Raw genomic sequence first — 21,981 nt, 5'->3', positions numbered from 1 at the left:
ATAAAAATAAAAATAAATCCAAAATATACAATTTGTAAATTCTTGTCCTTATCTAGCAGACATATTGTACTTTGGAATGAGTGTTTTGTAAGTCAAGGCTTATCAAAACAATTTCAAAATCTACATAAACCTATCATTAATCACTATGGATACATACATACATACATACATGTATATATATATAAAGGAGAACTTTATTTTATTTTATTATGAGTATTGAAAGGTAAATAAGGGGAAGCTCAAAAGTAAGAAAGCAAAACTAGGCACCACGAGTTCTTGCATGATTATTATGTTTTCAGTACCAATCCCAAGTCTCTTGATGACAAGAGTGCAAAAATATATATATATTTAAATTTAAATTTAAATGTAAAGATAAAGATAGAAATCTTGTTTCAATTTTAAAAATATATCTACTGTTTCAATTTTTATTTTATATTCTTGCACAACTAAAACAAGATTATATTGTGCTACTCAAATTCAAAACCATAATCACTCTTACCTGGTCACCAACGGAGCACCTCTTCCGCCCCTGACTTGTAAATTACAAAGATTATTCAATAATTCCAGTGATTTACAAGATATAGGACGTGTTTGTAATAATTATATATATCTATATATACATTTTCATTTAATACATTTATTCTATATACCCCCCCACTTCACTCTAATACACTTTGCTTCACATACCCCCCTCTTCTACTTTACCACAACAACCACCACTACCACTGCCACTACCACTGCCACTGCCACTGCCACTATTACCACTATTACCACTATTACCATCTCTCCTTCTTCTCCCTTCTCCTTCAAGGTACCATATATACATAAAAAGTATATTATATGTATGTACATGTATAGACACACTTACTTATCTTATTTATTTATGTATTCAATTTTCTTTTGGTATTTTAAAAATAGACCTCTATTAAAAAAATATAACACGAGCAAGAAGAATAAATTATTCCATTCTTTCCTTCTCTTTCTCTTTCTCTTTCTCTTTCTTTTTCCTTTTCTTCTTCTATTCTTGTAGTTCCTCGACCCGTACACCAATTAGGTTAAATCCCAAATAGCTAAATAATAAATAAATTTATACATACAATAAACGTATATCTAAATAACTGACATGTACGTGTCAAAGGCAATCGTAAGGTTACCAAAGAAACGTCAAGATTCGATTGAAGAAAATATGAATTCCATATACTCCATGCCAACCACCCACCCGTCAATTAATTCCATTCACCGTTCGAATCCTTACTACGAAAATCAGTACCTGGTGTCAGATACACTCTATATCCACCGTATACACTCTGTGATTTCCAAGGCAGAAATATACGAGCTATTCAAAGGATGTGAACTCACAGAGTAATATAAATAATGTACTCATTCCTAAATCAAAACCTATTTTTAAACACTCTCTTAAATCAATCTTAGGGTCCAGTTGAATCATCATTATACAGACCACACTTCAGGACATCTGCGCTTTCCCAACAGAGACAAAGGTACATCACCTTTATACTTATCCAACAATTTATATTAATACAGCTATGGACTGTAGCTGACCGAGCATACACAATGTTTAACGGTGCGATCCTAAGGAGTGGGTCTTTTCTCCAACTCCTAATCTATTCACCCGAGAGTAACAGACCAGAGCCTAAACCATCGGCTGGGATCCTATACGTCAAAGATCTACCGCCTCAGACTAACAACGTATCTCTTTATGACATTTTTCGACCTTTTGGTCCAATGAACATATGCAAGATTCTTGTCGAGCAAGGGCATGAGCTCAAAGGCACTGCATTGCTTTTATACTTTAAATCAGAAGATGCAGCACATGCAGAACAAACCATGGTAAACCACACACACACACACACACACATGTGTATCTATTTATTTAGCTCAAATCCAAAAAATACATTATATCTCTATCTCATATCTGTAGAACAACACACCTATCCTAGGGTCAACCATGTAAGCTACTTTTTTCTTAGTAGAATCTCAACATAAATCTCATCGACTCTGTAGAACAGTTATACCATATATCTCACAGCAAAAATCCCAACCAGCTGCCTATGAGGTGCATAATACCTCATCCAATCAACAACGAACAGACACAACAGGAACAGGAACAGGAACAGGAACAGGAACAGGAACAGGAACAGGAACAGGAACAGGTTCAGGAACAGGTTCAGGAACAGGTTCAGTAAGTACGCATCTAATTATCTAAGTATATACATATATTGTTATTTATATTATATGTATGTGCTCATCACACTCTTGTGCTCCTTATAAATATAAATACAATAATAATAATGATAATAATAATAATAAAAATAATAAAATATATATTTATAGCAAGTATTGAGAAACATTAGTCCACCAAACGGTCTTCAAATACAGGCACCAGCCCAGGTAGACTTTACAAATCTCTACATCAAAAACCTTGACCTCGATGTCAGCAGCACAGACTTGTTCACCAATTTCCGCAAATTCGGCCACATCGTCTCTGCACGAGTCATGAAGGACAAGAACGGGGAACTAGAAAAGTCAAAGGGGTTTGGGTTCGTCAGCTTTTTAAACCCGGGTGACGCCCAGCGTGCGATGCAGGAAATGAACAACAAGTACATCATGTCCAAGCCAATAGTTGTAGCCTTTCACGAACCAAAAAAGACAAGAACCGATCGTCCTCCACAGCAACAGACTAACAGCAGCTTCAACTCCACCCTTTCTCCTCTTACTCCTCTTCATCCTCAACAGATTCACCCTCACCCTCACACTCATCCTTCTCACTCTCCAACCCCAAACAATTCCGGCATACAAACCTCTTACCCTCAGTCTTTGACTAACGCCACTTCTGATAATTCAAGCCAACAACACCAAATCAAAATCACTGACAATTCACCACTTGATACCTCTCGCCGATTCTCTTCTCGAGGAAGCTACGTCCCGGCCCTGACCCATTCTCCCGCTAACCTTTCTTCATTTCCATCAACACCAGACTACATACCTGCAAAATTTTTAGCATCATCTCAACTAGATCGTAGCCCCCAAGCGCAGTCTCAGTTTACAGCCAACGGGTTCTTTAACAGTTACAACAACGTCACCAGTGGTCTGACAGCAAATTACCAACAAAATCTGCAAACAGTTTCAGCTGAAAAGGTACATGTTTGATTGAACCTGTGTATCTTTGTTTATTTATACATGATTTCTGTAGGATTACATGATTAGTGGATACCCAAAGACAGCTCGTAAACATAGTCAGATCTCAATAACATCTCCGTCTGTCAATAAAGCTATAAGAGCCACGACTATTCCGATTACCTCCCCTATGGTTACCAATTTAAACACAATCTCTCGTACCTCCAAGCACTCTTTTACTCAACCGATACCCGTCAAGGCCTCCAAAGTAGGAGGCATGGGAGGAAGAGGCGGCGGTGGCGGTGGTGGTGGTGGATTTGGAAAACCCCCGAATACCCCTAAGCTTGCCACCCTTTCGCTCCCAACAACCTCCAAAACCGCCCTAAACGGACTCACCCTTCGACGGCGTGACTCTGTCGAATCGGTCTCTAGCGCAATGACAGTTTCGACATCTACCATTCAACGCGTCAAGATGGCACGCGCTGTGTCAAAGTGCGGAGAGAGCCGACATGTGGACGATATTGTCGACCTTTTGCTAACCCTGAAAATAAAAGAACGAACCTTATGTCTGTTCAACAAAGATTTTCTGCGTGGCAGAATTGAAGAAGCAAAGTCCGCACTCGAGGTATTCTTGGAAGAAGACGAGGTTGTTACACCTGTGGAGCAAGACGACCGTAGCTGCTGTCACTCCATCGTCCCACTTTATTCCCAAAACTATCCGTATCAACCTCAATTGGCGCATCATAATCAATCTCCGTACCAACACCAATCATATCAACAGGGCACATTGTATCAACCAGAGAAAGCAACAAAAACGGCCGGAAGGTATGCCGCTGCCGGCACCACTACTGTCACCAACGGCACCTCTAATGCCACTAGAAATGGACCGAATAATGCAAATCCCACCACTCAATGGAATCAACCCTCTGTTTTTCATATGCCCTTACCTTACACCCCCAAATCTCTCATGTTCTCGGGAGACTTTCCGACAACGATCAATACCACGTTGTTGGGTGACCTATCCCTTCAACCGCGTGGCTCACGTGCTATTCCAATCATAGCACCGCCAACGAAGCACCAACAGACTTCTCAACCAGACTCTAGAGAATCTTTAGAGAGAGACCAGAAGCAAAAGGTAAAAGCTTTATTGGATTCCATAGAGGGTACCTCGGGAATTGTCACAAAACAACTGGTGGGAGAAAGGCTATTCCCGCTTGTCAAGGTTTGTAATTTTATTTTATTTTACTGTTTACTTTTTACTTTTATTTATTTATTTATTTCTTTCTTTCTTTACTCTATTGTAGGCAATAGGCGTAAGACGAGCGCCAAAGATTACTATTCGCCTCTTAGATACTCTTTCAGCAGAAGAACTTGCCAACTCAATGTATGACAAGGAAAAGCTGAAGGTAAAGGTGGACGCCGTGGTAGCTTCTCTGAATGCAAGCCAGCAATATTAAATCATATTTCCCCACAAAGACATGTATACCTCATTCTCTCTCTTTACCTATCTAACTAACGAACTAACTATTTAACTATCAACTTTCTCGCATTCACCTTATATTTAATAAACATACAATCTCTCTCTCTCTCTCTCTCTTTCTATCAATATATATATATATATATGTCTTTTCATTCTTTTTACATGTATGTATGTATGTATGTGCGTATGTGCGTATGTGCGTATGTGCGTATGTGCGTATGTGTGTGTATATATACTTTTAAATATACAGGTTTATTCAGCTTGGTCTACTAATGCAATCATAAAGCGATATTCTGGCACTTCTTGAAGTTCGGGTTCCGACATATTGCTTCCTTTCCGAATTGCAGCCATTGCCAACTCTGCAGCTTCTTTCTCAGTTTGTCGATTCATCCAGTTCATATACTCCAGCCTAGGGATATCATACACAGTGTGCGGGAGAGGCAGAGCACGAGAAGATGATTGGGAACGAACTGCAAGGTGGTGGATCAAGACAAGCTTTGAAAGACCGGTAGTATGGTGTGCCGCTGTCAATTGCGCCGAGTCTAAAAACAATAGTGGTCTTTTATAAATGTGTAATGACCAGAAAAGGGGGTTATTTATTTGTTTGTTTGTTTGTTTGTTTGTTTTCTTGGTCAAGAGCTAGTTCAAAACATATCATCATCATAATTTTTCTTAGCACTTACCGGAATGCTCGAAGTGCTTTGTATTCCAAACCGATGTCTTCCATCTTTCCTCCAAATTCGCTCATCAATTGACTCACATTAAACTCGAGCTCGGCCATGTCGCCTGCAAGTTTAAGTTTTCCAGCCTCACTCAGAGGTCTGACTGTGCTGACTTGAAAAATAAACACACCAATAATATGTTTACTGATCTCAAGAGCCCATCCTTTTGGTTCAGTTCCACACGAAAGTCTGGATAGAATGGTCGAGTGGTAGTATCGCACATGGCGGGCCAGCTCTTTCATGTATCCGCTAGTGGAAGAACCATTGTCTTCTGGATCAAACGAGCGCCTAAGCTGTCCTGAGAAGTCTTCTTGGTGCATCCGAAGCAGCACCCGATCTGCATCTGCTTTGATAGCCTCGACCAAATTATGTCCAATGTTAATCATCAAACGTCGGCAGTCCTATTAATATATTATACACACATTTTATTATTATTATCATTATATATAATGCAATGTACTTGCACATATAAAATACCTCTGCTCCTTGTTTCACAACATCAATTGTCTTTTCTGGATATTCATCAAGCACCTTCCAAGTGGACTGGTGCATAAAGTACAGAATGTTGGCAAGCTCAATACTCAGCTTTAGATAAGTAGCAATCGCATTGTTTGGAACTGCTGTATAGATGGGTTGGTCACCAGTAGGAGTCTATATTTCACCCAAAAAAAAAGTGAGATTTTTTTTTTTTTTTTTTACTTTATACATATATTTTAAATAATCAGAATTCTCACTAAATCAGCCATCTTACCAAACCCTCGCATTTAACACAAAACATATTGAGAACCTTGACTGCATTTTTGGCCACAGCCTGAGAGAGATGGGGCTCGAATGCGGAAGTTTCCAACTCACTTTTGGACAGTAAGTAGAATTGCAAGATTGTATTGGTCAATTCCAAAACAAAGCAAAAACACATTTGGGATTTGCCTTTGTTTGTATATTTATATCTATTCTCACCTTCCAATAACCCGAGTAATGGACAGTACATTTGCTTTGGTTGGTACAGATCGTTTGATCCCACCGTGTGCAGGAAACGTGGCATTAACGGTATCATACATCCTAGTTAAGGATCGGGCCAAGAACCCACTCTCAAATGTACCAAAGCTACGTAACATAATGACATATTCTGGACTAAAAGAAAAGCGAAAATCGAAATGTTGACATATTAGACCTTGATACAATTTCTTCTTCTTCTTTAATGCTAATGTATATTTACCTTTGAGAATAATCTGACAGGGCCGTGCCATTATTCATAGCAACTCGAGAAAAGAACTCGTATAGTAAACGTAACAGTCTTGGATAGTCGCCCACAAATGTGTTTTGAAGAAAGGTAGATACTATATGTATGTATATGCATAGGTACAAATCAGCCATTTGGTGATATTGAATGTATCAGAAGGCTTTATTTATTTATTTATTGTTTATTTTTATTCGATTTATAATATATGTATGTATATAATTAAAGGTAATATATGTGCACACTTGTATTGCTTTACATATCTACTTACCTTTTGTTGCTTCTTTTAATTCCTTTTCAAAGGTGGCAGATAATACACGCCAGAAATAACTCACTAAACTGGTAGAATCGAGCACCTATTTCCTTTTTTTACTCAGTAACCCCTTTTCTCTCTTTACGATTTTCGTTTCATATTTACCTTTGACACTTCTTCCAAAAAGGACACTTGTGTAAATGAATCCTTTCTCAGCTCTAAAACTTTTTCCAAGCCATAGATCTACAAAATAATGAGAATGATATAAAAATTTAACAGGCCGCAAATAAATAAATAAACAAATAGATAAAACATTAACAAGAAATTAAAAATGAAAATGGACCTTTATGCAGGCGTCTCCCATAGTCTGCATCAATGCTTCCACACGACTCCACACGGCTTGTGTCAAGGTACTTTGGTTACCAAATGCCGGTTCATTATTGACTCGTCTTACAGATGAGCTAGCTGTTTGACCGGCAACTATATATGATAAACCCAATATTAAATTCACCAAATATTTATTATACATATAATAATAAAAAAATGCAATTCTTACCTCGGGTCTCTTTTTGAAGTGATTCCATATCTACTACATGCTGAATATCACTTTTTAAATCGTCCAGAATTTCTATAGTAATTGATTCCACTTTTTGGCTCATCTCCTTCATATTATAAAGTACTTGCAGACCAGCTGCCATCTTGGCCTGTACTTGTGAATCAATTCCCTCTTTCAACAGGCGACTGGCTTCACCCTCAACATACTCTCGGCTTTCTTTAATAAAATCCAGCTTGGTCGACACAGCATCAACCCCTTCAAAATCTGTTTCCTTCATGATCGCATCTACAGAGAAAAAGAAAGTTAAATACTAGCCACATGTATATATGGATATTTGGTTTGATTTGGTTTTGGTTACCTAGTTCATGAAGTGTTAATGCTGCGGCTGTCATATCGCGCTCTCCCATTCCTTCTTCCTTCATATTGGCCAGGTAAGTTTCCAATCGACGTACCAAAAGAAGAAAACGACGGAGACGGCTCAATAAGCTTGAGGTCGCCTGTAAGTTTTCAAGTTGGATAGCATAAGTCTGTAATTGATTGTATGGTTCCCTGATCTTCGTAGACAATCTTTTTTATAAAGAATATATATATATATATATAAAATGAATAAATTTCTGTGTATTTACAAGCAACAGAGAAATAATGATAACAGTAATATAATTCATTTATCTTTACCGTCCAAGTGATTCATTCAAGTCAATAATATTGGTATGTACACTTGAGAGGATTGTCTCGAGCCCTTTAATGCTTGTTATCTGTCCCAACAATGCTTCATAGTTTCCAACAACCTAGTTTTTTTTATTATTATTATTGCAAGATATATATATTATTAAAAAAAAAAGAACGTGCCATTTTCAATAAAAATTTGGATTTTTAGATCAAAGATCCTTTGTAGGTTTAATTGTAATTAAAGTATATTTTTATATTACATAAACTGAGAAGAGAATAGAAGAAGAAGAAAAAAAGAAAGAAAGAAAAACCAAGATTATTCTAACCTGCTCTTGTATTTGTTTATTGAGACTGTCGATGTTAAATGATAGTTTGGCAAGAGCAGTGCTAACATCACTCCCATCTCCTGTGCCTGACTGATTTACAATAGTATTCGCATAACTGTTGGAATCAAAATCGGTCGACAAGAATGTGTCATATTCTTAAAGGCATTCCGAGAATTAGACGGATGTAGAAAAATAAAATACAATGAGCTTCTTCTTATTTTTATCATCTTCTTCTCTTGTTTTTTCTTTGCTTCTTCGTCTTCGTATTCGCATTTGTATCCGTTCCTCGTAATTCGTATTCGTTTCAATGTTCTATTACTGCCATTTATTCTATCTTATTCTTTTTTTATTCTACTTTGTTTTCAAGACAAATAACAAGAAACACTGCCATTAACCCAAAAAACCCACCAATATAACCATCCGCTTTCTGTAAAGCAAACGTAGTAGGTGTCATTGTGAACCACTAGAATGTAGAACCTTCAAAGTAGTAGCTTATTAGAAAGGAGGGGCAAAAAAAAGCGCAAGTTCCGCTCTTTCCTTTTCAGGCGAACGCTGCTTAAGAGACGTTTGTGACGTCAAGTTATAAAAACACAGTCATTAATTCCTTTTTTTTCCTTCTGTCTACCTCTTCCTTCCCTTCTACTTTAACCCTTCAAAAGTGCGTACTTCTTTGTGGTAGAGAGAAATTAGAACGATAGAGATACAAAAAGAAAGAAGATAAAGAGAGAAAGAAAGAAAAACAGAAATTGCAAAAAAATGAAGCAATTTAGGGACAATATTATTATTTTAAGAAATCTAATCCTTAATATATATATATATACATACATACATGTATATATTTTTTTTTTCTTTTTATATGTGTATATATAAAGTATCTTGTATAAATCTTCAACATGGATCGAAAACGCGTTAATGGCCCCGAATTGAGTGTTCCTCCTATCTTCAAAAAATCAATGGACGTAGAACCCACAGTTCTTGTCAATCAGAATAAGAAGCGTGCTGATCAAAGAGGCCTCGATGACATTCGACCAATTTGTACGTAGTGGAAAGATAAAAGAAAGATGCAGAGAACATATAAAAATACAGAAAATTTTGATCGAACCTAATTGTGGATTAGATCTCAAGACTGGATTAGTCACTCAAGCAAACGGATCTGCTTATATTGAAATTGGAAACACTAAAGCCGTCTGTGCAGTGTAAGGCATTTTATTGATTTAATATCACAAAATAAAATAAACACTGGGGATATATTTCGACTGTCATTTAATATATATGTATTGCATAATGTAAATAATACTAATAATAATAACTTTATATATATATATATATATTATATGATACACTTGTGTAGTTATGGACCTCGTCAATTGAAGAAGGCTGGTTTCTCCAGAAATGGCACTCTCAATTGCGAATTCAAATTCTCGACATTTTCTTGCACCAAACGAAGAAATAATATGCGTGTAAGCTGACGAGCGATATTCTATACGACCACCAAAAAAAAAGAACAGAAAGGCACAAAAAGCGAATGGTGAATTCTTGACTTATTTATTAAAAACAAATATGCGCTTTTGTGCGTATCCGCATTTAGGACCCTCAAGAAAAAGAGTTTTCACAAATCCTTGTCCAAGCACTTGCACCAGCAGTACGCTTGGAACTCTTGCCAAAGTCAGCAATTGATGTCTATGTTAACATACTCGAAAATGATGGAACAAGCTCTTGTTTGTCGGCAGCAATTATCGCTTCAAGTGTTGCATTGGCAGATGCTGGTATTGAAATGTGGGATCAAGTAACTGCCTGCTCAGCGGTAAGAAACATATGTAAAAGTATTAAAGATATGTTTATGAACGATGTTGTTGTTGAATTAGGTACTGTCAGAGGATCAGGTCTTAATGGACGGCACTGAGGATGAAGAAAAGAGACAGACCGGCGCAATTATTCTTTCTTACATGCCTTCATTAAACGAGGTTACTCATATATTACAGTCTGGAAAGTCAGAAACTGCACTCACAACACAGGTAAAAGAAACAACTAAATTAGTTGGAGATTAGGGCTAGAAAAAAAAAACATCTGAATTTACCTATTAACTATTATATATGTGCTGTAGGCTGTAGAACAGTGTATCGATGGTTGCTCAAAGATCAGCAGTGTAATGGCAACTGCGCTTTTGCAATCGCTCGACAAATCCTCTGGCTTATAAGCTATTTATATAAAAAGGAGAAAAGAAAAAAGAAACCTTCATATATTATTTTAAATTTCATTTGCTACGGGATCATTCAACACGCACACCTACAACCTCATATATATATCTTTAATGAGGAAACCTTCACTTTCAACCGCCATTTAGACAAACATGAAGGAAACTATTTGGATATACCTAAAACGATACATAATGAACAACATAATTCTCAAACAACGAATTGAGCATTTTTATTGAGTGATGGCGTTGGGTAGAGAGAAATATATATAATTATGATATATTCGAGTATAAGTCTCAGTAACCTCAAACGAATACATACATACTCTACTATTTTTCTCTGTAAGAAAATGTCATAATTTGAACTATTGTTATTTATCTTCTTGCTATATCTTTAAAAAGAAAGCTTTAAAAGCATCTTTAGCAGTCGGTTAACCTTTATTTTATCTAAAATCAAATACTGCTACATTTACATAAAAAAAAGGCCACTTCACCCGGTAGTTTTAATTTTCTAACTTTTAACTAAATTATGAGAGCGTTTTCAGTTAGAACCTTTAAATCTCTGTCAAATTTAGCAGTTAGATAAAATTTAGGACTTTCTTTTTTTCATAAAATAAATTAAAAGGAACTGCTGGGAGGATAACTTTTAGCTAAAAGTCCAAATGCGGGATAAAAGTCGGGATAAAAGTTACTGCTGAAGATGCTCTAACTATATCAAAAACATCAGATAATTCAAAGAATTTAGCAGCTTTGAAAACCTTGGAAAATTAAGAGACTTTAGAGACTTTGAAGATTTTAGATGCTTTAACAACTATAAAGACTATAAGGGCTATAAGGGCTTTAGATACTTCAAAGATATCAGAGATTTTAAATAATTCAATAATATCCGATATATTCTTGTCATTATCATATACATGTTATTATACATATACTATATACAATGATACTTTTGTACCCAATTGAAGTAAGCGGTAGAGAAGTAGCTAAAGTCAGGGATAAAATAACGCACCAAATAGAATTTGGATCTACACATGAAAACTTTTAGCTATCAATACAATTATAGAAATTTGAAAGGATTTCATAAATTTAGAAGACAGGTAGTACAAATGGGTACTGAACACTTAAATTGATATCAAGATAAAGACCATATAATAAACTTTACCCTTGCAAAGCCTCCGGCAGAAAAAAGCCTCAAAAGGTCAATTTCAGATTTGAACCGGCAGAAAATAAGGCGATGCAATAAAACGTTTCTGTGCGTCGGGTCGCTCCGGGTTGGTCTGTGCACCTTATATTGCAGGAAGAAAGAAATTGGTATTCAAATAGGCGCAAATTGAACAACGAGATTGTAATAATAACATTTGTCTTGTGTACAAATCAGTTTAAGTGTATATTTATCTGTATAAAGCCTCTTTTTCTTTTTCTTTTTATGACCAATTGACATGAATTATATAAAAGATTGTGCGTATGTTCATATGTTAGAGTTCTTGGGACTGAAAGTGGCATAAACTCAGGAAGGTCCATTAGGTCCATGTCTTCAAAAGTGCTCCAATTGTTCCTTTTTCTTTTATCAAATTTGAACACGACTTTACTGTTGGACATGACTCTTTGTAAATCAAATTCAAAATTAGCAATTTTATTTTTGAATTGAATTGAATTGAATTGACTGTATGTACATATTTATATATGTATTTAGATATATAAATATAAATATAAATAAAAATATTAAATATAAGAATAAGAATAAATAAATCGAATAGTTGTTAAAGGTAAAATAAATAAATAAAAAGATTCCTTAACAGTTGAGCTAATATATGTATACGTATATATTATCAGAGTTGCATACTCTCAAGCCTATATAAAGTCTTTTCATAGTTAGTATTGTAACCTCTTGTCATTAGGTGATGTTGGCGTTCATTAAGTGATCTGGGAGAGAGGTTGTAATCTTCGTCTTCAAATTGGTATTTCTTAAAATCAGGATCTGGCTTGGGTTGTGGAGGGTCGATAGCGCCCAAGTCTGCTCTTATTTGTGCTCTCATATCATCCGTCATTTCAAAAGATTGATCTTCTCTGCCTAACAGCATCTCGCGTTTCTCGGGTGTGATGGTAAATGGAACTGGTTTTCCACCAACAGGATTAAATAATATATCCTTTGGCAAAGAATAGACAACAAAATGAATTGAAAGATAAACAGCCTAAAGAAGAAGAAGAAGAAGAAAGAAAACAAAATTAAAGAAAAATACATTAAACAAATATTAGTAAAATAAAGCAAATTTATATCGATTAGCAATATTTGTTCTCTTATTATTAATCGTTAGTATTTACAAGTGGAAAGGAGAGTATCATTGATCCTGTAATGGCTCGGATGATCGTAGGACTACAATATCGAGCAATAAGTGGCGAGAGTAGTCGTAGATAAAATAGAATGTTGTGATAGCCCTAATACCAAGTATGTTGAGTAATTATAATATATATATATATAAAAAGCAGTATGAAATACGATCTCACTTACGACATAAACTTTCCAATATTTAACATCTCGCATGTCCATAATGTTCGTTCCGGTAATGAAGACATGCCAGACAATATTTTTTGTAAGCAGATAAGACGCCACTACCAGCATGAATGGATTATGTGTCGATGGGTTATAACACGAATTCGATAGGAACGCGATGGGTACAGTAAGAGTACACAAGGATGCATGTTTTGTGTATTGCATACTGCTGAGTATTTGATTACCAATCCACCTAATGCATTTTTTAAACATATCAGCCAAGTAATCTCCCCAAAACTCTTCTTTTGAGGGTTTGACAAAGTCTTCAAAGAATGTTTGCAAGATGTCCGAAATCTTGTTCATGTCCATTTGAACCTTTTCAAGGAAAGTCTTTTGTGTTTTGTCAGTATCGAACGGCATAAAGATAAAAACTACATTTAAGATGAATAGATTTGTAAGATTTTTGTTTTGATTATATATATATATATATGCATAGATAAAAACAGAGGCTTACTGTAGAGACAGATCATGATTGAAATTGCGTGCATTATAGTCCACCCGGTTGCCAAAGAAAAATATTTTTTTGCGGTTGGTTGGTTGGGCACTGCCGTTTGAAGCTTTATCATCATATCGCTCCTCCAAGGCTGCCAGTCTTTTTCTTTGCTCGTCCCGATTGTTTCTCTGACAAGCTCATCGCAGTTTCTACAAAGTGGAGTACCATTGACAAGTCCGGTATGAAGTGCGTCAGAGTAATAGCAATTGGATTTGTAAAGTGGGTCCTAATTATTTGAAGCAAGATTTGCTATTAAATATTTTAAAGCACAAATAAGCTATTTACTAGATAAATAAACACATAAAAAATAAAAAGAAAAACAGATAGATAGACAAGCGGATATGTGATTCACTTACTGATTCATCGGGAATATAGTTTTTCATAATAAGGTCGTTTTCACTTATTGCCTGCATACATTGGTCGCAAATTTTTCCCTTTTGGATTGGTAATTTGATATTTGGTCCAATGTCTTTACTGGATATTGGGTTTTTAGCTGGACGACAGGACCTCATTTCTAATTAATTAATCAATCAATTAAATAAATAAATAATTAAATAAATTCTCAATGTTTATCCATAGACTTGTATGTATGTGTTGTCAAGGTCAGAATGACTGTAATTAAAATTGTACCGATTTTACTTGGTTGTTCGGCAAACATGGCATCTACTTGGTCAATGATCGTTCCAGTCTAATAATAATTCCTGAATTAGATATTTGATCCCAATGCAATAGAAACAAGAATCGAAATAAATAGGTAAATAAATAAAGGAAAATGAATTTACTTCGTCCAACAAATTGTCGCTGTCGCAAACTTTACAATGCCATCTTTCGTACGTTTCTTGTCCGTCTTCTAGTAAGTAGCTTGTTTGATGACAGTACCAGCATTGTACAGTTAAAGGAGGAGCGATCCCGATCAAAGTTAACAAAAAGATTCCAAAATCAGACCAACTTGAAAATGGTGATCGTTTACTCATCACTTTTTTAAAAAAAGAAAATGAAATAAAAAGAATAACAAGGTTAGAGGTTTTATAGTTTTATTTTTATTATTTTTTTTTTTATTTTTTTATTTTTATTAAAGTGACGTAAAAAAAAATGCGCTGATCCAGGATATCGGTAAAACAACTAGTTTCACCAAGTCTCTTTATTTTATTTATATGAGATTTATAGATACCTCTTGTGAGATCAATGGAGAAAGCCATATATATATATATATATACATGCTTGTATATATGGGTGCAATACTTACATTGACATTCCCCCTTTTTTTTTATATATCAAGACTTTTAAAAGTGTACGTTACATTTATTTGAAAAATCTTATTTCTTAAAACGGAATTCGGGTTCTTGCCGTGAAGCACAAGTTTCATTTCTAATCCAAAGATTGGCCAGTTCAAAGCCAAGCACCTACTAAATTATGATCTTATAATATAAAATTTAATAATCTGTGCATAGTTTTTGGCGCCTTTATGCTTTTAGGCCAAAGATATAAAGGTTGGAATAATGGGATTTTTGATAAACTGATGGGTTTGGAATTGAAATTGAAATTGAAATTGAGATTGAGATTGAAATAAAAAGATAAAAAAGGGTATTTTCATTAACTATGAATTATGAACTCATACAGACTTTTTACCATCCCACATTCAATAAAATTTTCACCTGGTCTTCATGTCACAAAAGTTGTATGTATGTTTCTTTTTTTTTTTTTGACAAACTTGTAGTTTAAAGTAGGAAATATAATATATAGAACAAAAGACATGAAATATCTTTTAAATATATAAGATTTCTATTGACTCCACTTTCATTAAGAAACAAAATCCTCTGGTAAGTCTTATGGAGATATACTATTTCGATAATATATATATATATACATTTGTGTGTGTGTGCCTTTCTTTCTTCAGCAGAATAAAATGATAGAAATTATATAGCCTGTCAAAGTACTATACTTGTATTTACAAGTGCTTTAGCTAAAACGAAAAATTTATGCTAAATTTATGCTTGGCTTATATCCTTGAATGAATTTATCTTGATATACTTGAATTATATTGAGCACATCCTCGTGTACTCCTCTTTATATCTCTTTAAAATTAGATAAAAGAAAAGGCAACCATTTGGATTTACGGAGTTAAAACTTCGCAAGTCACTTTAAATTTGGCAGTCTTGTATAGTGGGACAACTGTGGCCTAATTACAAGACAATAGTTTAATAAATACGACCCTCCAAACCAACGTTTTATATATATAGTTTTTTTTCAAGTTTTACAACTAGTACAATCGTATCCATGGCTGACGATTCTTGTACAATTTGTCTCGATAGCTTCACTTCAGGACCTGTGTCGGTGCTTTCTTGCCGGCATGTGTTTCACCACAGCTGGTAAGCCGCATTCTTCACAACCATCGACATTCTCCTCATTGGTGAACTTTTTTTCCCTTTCTCATTCGTCTTCATTACCCAGCATTCTGTCCTGGATTGCTGGTGGGGCAACCCGGTGTCCGAATTGTAATAAAGAAGTAGGCTCTGCGGGAATTATTGGGCCTGTATTTGCTAGTTTCGGACAGAATCACTCTACCTCTCCAGATCTTACTGATGTTAGTGAAACTCTAAGAATCAAGCGTGAACTAAAAGAGCTTAAAGAAGAAAGAGAGAGAACTAGGCTGGAATTAAGGCAAATTGGAGAAATCGCAAAGTAAGGCGTATTTATCAATATCAAAAACATTGTTCGTTTGGCTAATAATAGACTACGTTTTCGTCACAGGGCAAAGTCTGCAATGAACGAAGGTTTATTTGATGGCTGGAAACAAAGTAAAGCTATGTGGAGATCTTTACCAAACGAGAGACTTCCAATTATACTTGCGTCGTATCAGACAAAACTGGCCTTGGCAGATGAGTGTGTATTATTCTTATTCTTATAGATACATATGTATATCTAAACGTTATTCTCTAAAACTATACCGTAAATATCATCTAATCTATCTATCTATCTATCTGCTGATTTGGAATTAAAGTGAGCGCAGGAGAGAGGCAATGGCAAATCGAAGTGCTACGGCTAGGATTCAAGAGCTCAAGCTTAAAAATGCACAATTAAAAAGACAGGTAGAAAATCTTGGAGACAATTGTATATGGATATCCACCGTGTATTTTTCTATTTGCTCATATTTATGGAATAATATTCAGGTTGTTGCTCTACAAAATACACGCACTAAATCCCCTCCACCTTATTGCCACTGTACCTCTACAAACTGCATTTGCCCTGCTCCTCCCTCAGCACCTATACTAAAATCAGAAAGCCCAAAAAAATATCCAACATACTGGGGAAAAAAGCTTCCTTTCAAAGAGCAACATAATGGAAATTTAATATTTACTAATAGGTAAAAAAAATTGAATCAAACGAAGAGGTCTATCAAATACTTACTAGAATTCTTGACCATATATTACAAGTCCTTCCAACCTAAAGCGATCGTACGGATCAGACCATGACGATAATTCAAGTACTACTGATGATGGATCAGGAGAGTAGGTTTTGGAAAGCACCGAGTATAAGATATAGAGTATCTCAAAGCTTCTCATTAGTCCAGTATCACTAAACCCACCAAAAAAGCAAGCCGTGGATAGCAGCAAAATCGCGTCAGAATCTAAAGTCCGAAAAAACTTCTTCCCGTAAGAAAAAGAAATAGTATATACTTTTGTGCATAATATTTTCTTTTCTCACACGTATGTGTACATTGATTTATTTATAATGCACAGGTCAACAATATTAGCCAAAGGCAAAGGCAAAAAATCAGAAGAGAATATAGATACCTCAGACTTGGAAGGATCAGAAAGTCCTGTGGTTATGTAAGTGTCTTTGGATTTTGAGAACATTCTGGACTGGAGCTAATTACATATTGTCTAGAAGTGATGACGATGATGATGATTTTTTCTGGATAAAGCCAATACAAGGAATTACGATTATTGATGGCCAGGGAGCAGGCCCAAGCACAGGTCTCTCAAGGAGGTATTGCACGACTTATTCTGGGCCAAAGTAAAGCCGTTGCTCACTATATTTCTTGAATAATTATGACTTCAACATCTCATAGGCAAAAACCTATTGGTAAGCAACATACACATACATATAAACCGCTAATTATCTATATGTGTACATTAGCTGATATGGTGATATTAATATATGTGTATATATGATATGTGTAGTTATCTCAAGTGATGAAGAAATGAATTGAAAAGCATACAAAGAAAAAGCAATTCAGGAAACTCAACTTACATATGTTAATTTTTATTTATTATCGTCACAGCACATTTGCTATTACGTGTTACCCTTATGTACATTGCACACTTATCATGATTCCCAAGGTCGGAAGCAAGGCCATTTCTAGGAAAGATCCGAGATATCATACGTCAAGTATGGTAGCTTCTAACTTTTTCATGGGTAAAAATTAGAGCCTTCAACAGACTATGTAAATTTGTATCTTCAACGGATACACTTTGTATACTTGTAGTATATGTTTTTAATTTAATTAAAAAAAATCGTTCAAGATTATAAACCGAAAAAAAAAAGATTCTCTGTAAGTATATTTTATTTGTGTATATTCTTGACTTTAGTTTTAACAAAAGACATTAAGAAAAGACTTGGAATATAAAGTAAAAGAGAGAGAGAAAGAGATATTTTGTATATATTATGCTTTGTTTTATTGTTGTTTATATACAAATATCCAAAGCAGGGCAGTTTAAACAGCTTGGTAGATACACAGATAAATGTAAGCCACCTGTACTTGTTCTTTTATTGAAGTCAAAATGGAGATATTTCCATTTGGATAATTCAACAGAGGTTTACACCTTATTCAACATGCCGTATATAAATCTGATAAAATAAAAGCTCGTTTTATATATGCAATACATATATTAAAAACTGAACTTGATTTCACACAACTGAATAAGAAATTATTGTGTTAAAGCTTTAACAGCGTCATTCTTTTTCTGTAAAGAAAAAAAAAACATTTACCAAGGTAATGGTCTGTTTCTTTCACAATTTTCATTGATAAGTGTCCAACCAAACCCACTTCAACCTTTATATTATATATACCGTACATATCACAAATACAGATAAAATAGTATATTAAGAGTCGTGTGTATTAAATACATTAAACAATGAATTGCAGTTATATAAGAGCATACATATTACATAACAGACCACTATATACTGAATACAATATCCAGACTTTACCCCTCTCGAGCATAGGAATAAAAGCGATTTAAGAGGACCTTCCTTTACCTTTACCCTTGTCCTGCTGTGTACTACCCTCTCCATTATCTGAGATACGTCTCTTATTAAAGGTCTCGTCTATGGAATCGTCTTCTCTCTTTCGTTTTAACCCCTTTGCAGCTGACGGTAGAGCATGTGAGCTATTATGTGTAGAAGGTGAGCCACCTGGGCGCTCAGCTTCCAGAAGCGTGTCGGACGGTTGCTCTGTGTGTGTTTTATTTGATTCTAATTCCGGTTCGTGAACTGTAGGATGTGAAGTAGTGTGCGCAGATGCATTCAGGCCATCTCTTTCAAACACCCGATTATTACTTTCTGCAAGTTCAATATTGGCAAGCACATATGACAGACATTGATTGGATAGACTCAATTCATATAATCCAGTTGATGTTTGCACTCTCTCTGTAAACTGTTGATATACATCCTATATATATATATATACATTAAACAATAATTAGAAATGAGTATCGTAAATGCAATAAAATATGTACAGTCAAATAAGCTATACACAAACAAACAAACAAAGAGTGGCGCATGATACCTCAGATGTTACTCCTGCTTCCTGCAAAGTATCACTTAGGTGTCTCAGATTGGGTATTGCTAGATTCATAGCCTGTACAGTTAATCTAAGGGCTATTGCAGTTTGACGAGCTCTTTCGCGAGGATTTTGAACATATTCATCCGAAAGAAAAGTCGGGTCCTCAGTAAAAGCATTTCGACGGCCTGTGGTATTATTTGAAGCTTTTTGTATTGAATAAGTTTTTTTTAAAAAAAAATTGTTGTTCCTGGTATCAACTTACAGGGCTGTGTTGTCGAGTTAAATGTCGATTGAGCGTTTCTGGCATGTGAAATACTTTCCGCTAATCTCATTTCTATGGATCTCTACAGAATATAGTTATATTGGTGTTTTTACTGAACCTCTAAGATCAAATACATACCGAGTAAGGCCAATATGTGACAGCAGATCGCCGCACAGATCTCGGCATAAACAGTGAGAATCTTCTATTTACACGTTGAGGTTCTGGCATGCCTTGCAGTGTCTGCTGTAAGTGTCGAAGTGAGCGCCGAAAGCGTACCATCGGGGGTTCTCTATCTTGAAATAAGGATGCAATATCCTAACAACTGAAAGTGAGAACCTAAAACACATAATTCTATTTATAAAAAAACAAACGTACGTGGGCCGACACATTATTATTGTTATTGTTATTGTTATTATTATTGTTATTGTTGCTGTTGTTGTTGCTGTTATTAGTGTTAGTGTTAGGCCACAGCCCATGTATTATCCTTCGTAAACGAGAAGTTGGACTGAATGGATTGATGGAGGACAGACCGTCGAAAATAGTATTAATCATCTGAAGATAATCCAAGCTCTGATGTTATTTCTCTCTTGCTTTTATATACACATCAATAGTTCCATATAATATTTTGTCTTACTGGAAGACCTCTTCCAGTTGGATTGGTCCAACCAGGTGTGTTTTCTCTGAGGCTGTTGGATGAAGCTATATTTCGGGCAGTCATTGAAGGAGACTCATATGCTGTTATCCGTGGAAAGCGCACCATAACAATTTGCCTGGGTGATAAATATTGACGAAGGCGTAGTCGAGGACTATTTGGTGTATCTTTTTTTTTGTTTGTAATTTTTTTTGTGTAGGATATAGTAAAGTTAAGTTTGATGAAAGTAGATTGCAATTAACAAACACAAACACACCGTTCATTGGATTAGAAGGGGCGTTGTCTGAGCGAACAACGAGATGGACTACCTTGCCATTATCAAGGTTTTCTACCATAAAGTGTCTGTCAGTTGAATAGCTTCTCCATCGAATGGATGTGCTGTACCATAATCTAAAAGATTCTTATCATCTTTCAAGATGCGCCCTAGAAAGATCAGCCTCTGTCGTTCTATAGCTACATCAAACACATTTTGTATTTTTTGTTTCAAAAGAGGTACTGAAGAATTGCGTGGTATAATGACAGAGCGGGTATCTTGTTGTTGTGTTCGTATGTTAAGTTTAATAAAATTTGGTGGTATGGTTTCGAATGAATCATATTGTGCATCAGTCATTTTTGTTTTAACTTGTTGGAATGTATTTGAACCATAGTATCCGATAAATGGTGACCTTTTGAGTTGATATGTGACTTCAAACTTGGCTACACTAAGCAGTTGGTGTGGACAGACTAAAAGTTCAAAAAAAGGGCAAAAAAAAAGGGTAAAACAACTTCATCCAGAATTTAGTCAATCAGACTAATTTATGACTGTCCACACCTTTTTTTTTTAAAAAAAAAATTCAAAATACATATTAGATAAAATTATGCATATAATCCCGTCTATGTCATTAAGTGAGAACCTTTAATTCCGAGTTTTTCTTGACTTCTCATCATATGGGACATCTTCTCCATAAAAAAATGCTTCTCTTCTCAATCTTAGTGGCAACGGAAGAAAACTAGCTAATTAGAGTCGATTAAAAAATTTGCCCTTTTTTTTGGATGTTAAAAAAAAAAAGGGCAAAAAAGGGCAAAAAAGGGCAAAATTAGTTAAAACTCTAGCCCAATGATATGTCTTAAATTTTTGCTCTTTTTTTTGCCCTTTTTTTGAACTTTTAGTCTGTCCATACCAAGTGTATTGAAACATCCTCCAAAAATAATTATGTATAGATTATTTAAATATCAATCTCCCGTGATATTTCTCTCTCTCTCTCTCTCATTCTATTGCTTTAGAGTATAAAGTGATAGTAATAAAGTTTTTATTATTTGAGCTTTTACATATGTGTTAATATAATGATTCTGGATTTATTTATTTTACATTTACCTTTAAGTCAGGAGGACTTGGAAGGGGTACATTTTAGGTGCAAAAGTTCGTTAAAAAGCTGCCTAAATCGAGTATGTTCCATGATAAGTTTTTTTGAAAAGATGTACCAAAAGGAAAACAGTCTTTTATTATCATTCAATAGTATATTTGTATTTTTCAATATATATTTATTCAGAAGCAATAACATCTTTAAATGTGTCAAACGAGTCAATTATGCTCTAGAGATCAATAAGCAAGATATATTGTACGGTAATGTATCAAAATATCGTTATTAAATAAGAAATAAAGAAACATGGGGCAATAGACATC

At 35.0% G+C, this 21,981-nt stretch overlaps 6 protein-coding genes across 6 annotated transcripts; 3 read left to right on the top strand and 3 right to left on the bottom strand.

Moving 5' to 3' along the window:
• Nucleotides 1–1,204: 1,204 nt before the first annotated feature.
• Nucleotides 1,205–4,723, top strand: PHYBLDRAFT_180488 (hypothetical protein; the record flags this gene model as incomplete). The annotated part of the gene is made up of 8 exons (XM_018438325.1): nucleotides 1,205–1,362; nucleotides 1,432–1,499; nucleotides 1,556–1,848; nucleotides 1,940–1,968; nucleotides 2,023–2,200; nucleotides 2,353–3,156; nucleotides 3,212–4,357; nucleotides 4,440–4,723. 8 exons carry the CDS (start codon nucleotides 1,205–1,207, stop codon nucleotides 4,590–4,592), a joined length of 2,829 nt encoding a protein of 942 aa, XP_018294067.1. The 3' UTR covers nucleotides 4,593–4,723.
• A 126-nt stretch (nucleotides 4,724–4,849) lies between these two features.
• Nucleotides 4,850–8,832, bottom strand: PHYBLDRAFT_180487 (hypothetical protein; the record flags this gene model as incomplete). The annotated part of the gene is made up of 14 exons (XM_018438324.1): nucleotides 4,850–5,174; nucleotides 5,299–5,738; nucleotides 5,815–5,988; nucleotides 6,089–6,188; nucleotides 6,295–6,468; nucleotides 6,554–6,674; nucleotides 6,846–6,930; nucleotides 6,993–7,070; nucleotides 7,171–7,307; nucleotides 7,384–7,668; nucleotides 7,742–7,950; nucleotides 8,059–8,171; nucleotides 8,379–8,533; nucleotides 8,787–8,832. The coding sequence occupies 14 exons, from the start codon at nucleotides 8,830–8,832 to the stop codon at nucleotides 4,868–4,870; spliced, it is 2,424 nt and encodes an 807-aa protein (XP_018294066.1). The 3' UTR covers nucleotides 4,850–4,867.
• Nucleotides 8,833–9,264: 432 nt separating this feature from the next.
• On the top strand, nucleotides 9,265–10,575 carry PHYBLDRAFT_180486 (hypothetical protein; the record flags this gene model as incomplete). The annotated part of the gene is made up of 6 exons (XM_018438323.1): nucleotides 9,265–9,413; nucleotides 9,496–9,574; nucleotides 9,730–9,838; nucleotides 9,967–10,182; nucleotides 10,244–10,393; nucleotides 10,483–10,575. Exons 1-6 carry the CDS (start codon nucleotides 9,272–9,274, stop codon nucleotides 10,573–10,575), a joined length of 789 nt encoding a protein of 262 aa, XP_018294065.1. The 5' UTR covers nucleotides 9,265–9,271.
• A 1,826-nt stretch (nucleotides 10,576–12,401) lies between these two features.
• On the bottom strand, nucleotides 12,402–14,815 carry PHYBLDRAFT_59557 (hypothetical protein; the record flags this gene model as incomplete). Its single annotated transcript, XM_018440519.1, has 8 exons — nucleotides 12,402–12,764; nucleotides 12,895–13,008; nucleotides 13,082–13,494; nucleotides 13,578–13,842; nucleotides 13,973–14,130; nucleotides 14,256–14,304; nucleotides 14,399–14,592; nucleotides 14,788–14,815. 8 exons carry the CDS (start codon nucleotides 14,813–14,815, stop codon nucleotides 12,402–12,404), a joined length of 1,584 nt encoding a protein of 527 aa, XP_018294064.1.
• A 1,151-nt stretch (nucleotides 14,816–15,966) lies between these two features.
• Nucleotides 15,967–18,479, top strand: PHYBLDRAFT_59556 (hypothetical protein; the record flags this gene model as incomplete). The annotated part of the gene is made up of 9 exons (XM_018440518.1): nucleotides 15,967–16,298; nucleotides 16,350–16,499; nucleotides 16,618–16,705; nucleotides 16,787–16,980; nucleotides 17,051–17,125; nucleotides 17,357–17,446; nucleotides 17,542–17,644; nucleotides 17,891–18,035; nucleotides 18,325–18,479. 9 exons carry the CDS (start codon nucleotides 15,967–15,969, stop codon nucleotides 18,477–18,479), a joined length of 1,332 nt encoding a protein of 443 aa, XP_018294063.1.
• Nucleotides 18,448–20,928, bottom strand: PHYBLDRAFT_165997 (hypothetical protein; the record flags this gene model as incomplete). Its single annotated transcript, XM_018435350.1, has 7 exons — nucleotides 18,448–18,467; nucleotides 18,879–19,290; nucleotides 19,408–19,607; nucleotides 19,667–19,748; nucleotides 19,805–19,981; nucleotides 20,301–20,472; nucleotides 20,651–20,928. 7 exons carry the CDS (start codon nucleotides 20,926–20,928, stop codon nucleotides 18,448–18,450), a joined length of 1,341 nt encoding a protein of 446 aa, XP_018294062.1.
• Between the last annotated feature and the right edge of the window lie 1,053 nt (nucleotides 20,929–21,981).

Source organism: Phycomyces blakesleeanus (genome assembly GCF_001638985.1).
Source record: "Phycomyces blakesleeanus NRRL 1555(-) unplaced genomic scaffold PHYBLscaffold_6, whole genome shotgun sequence".
NCBI classification, from domain to species: Eukaryota; Fungi; Mucoromycota; class Mucoromycetes; order Mucorales; family Phycomycetaceae; genus Phycomyces; species Phycomyces blakesleeanus.
The sequence above is the reverse complement of the archived record's forward strand: the minus strand, read 5'-3'. Positions and strand labels throughout refer to the sequence as shown.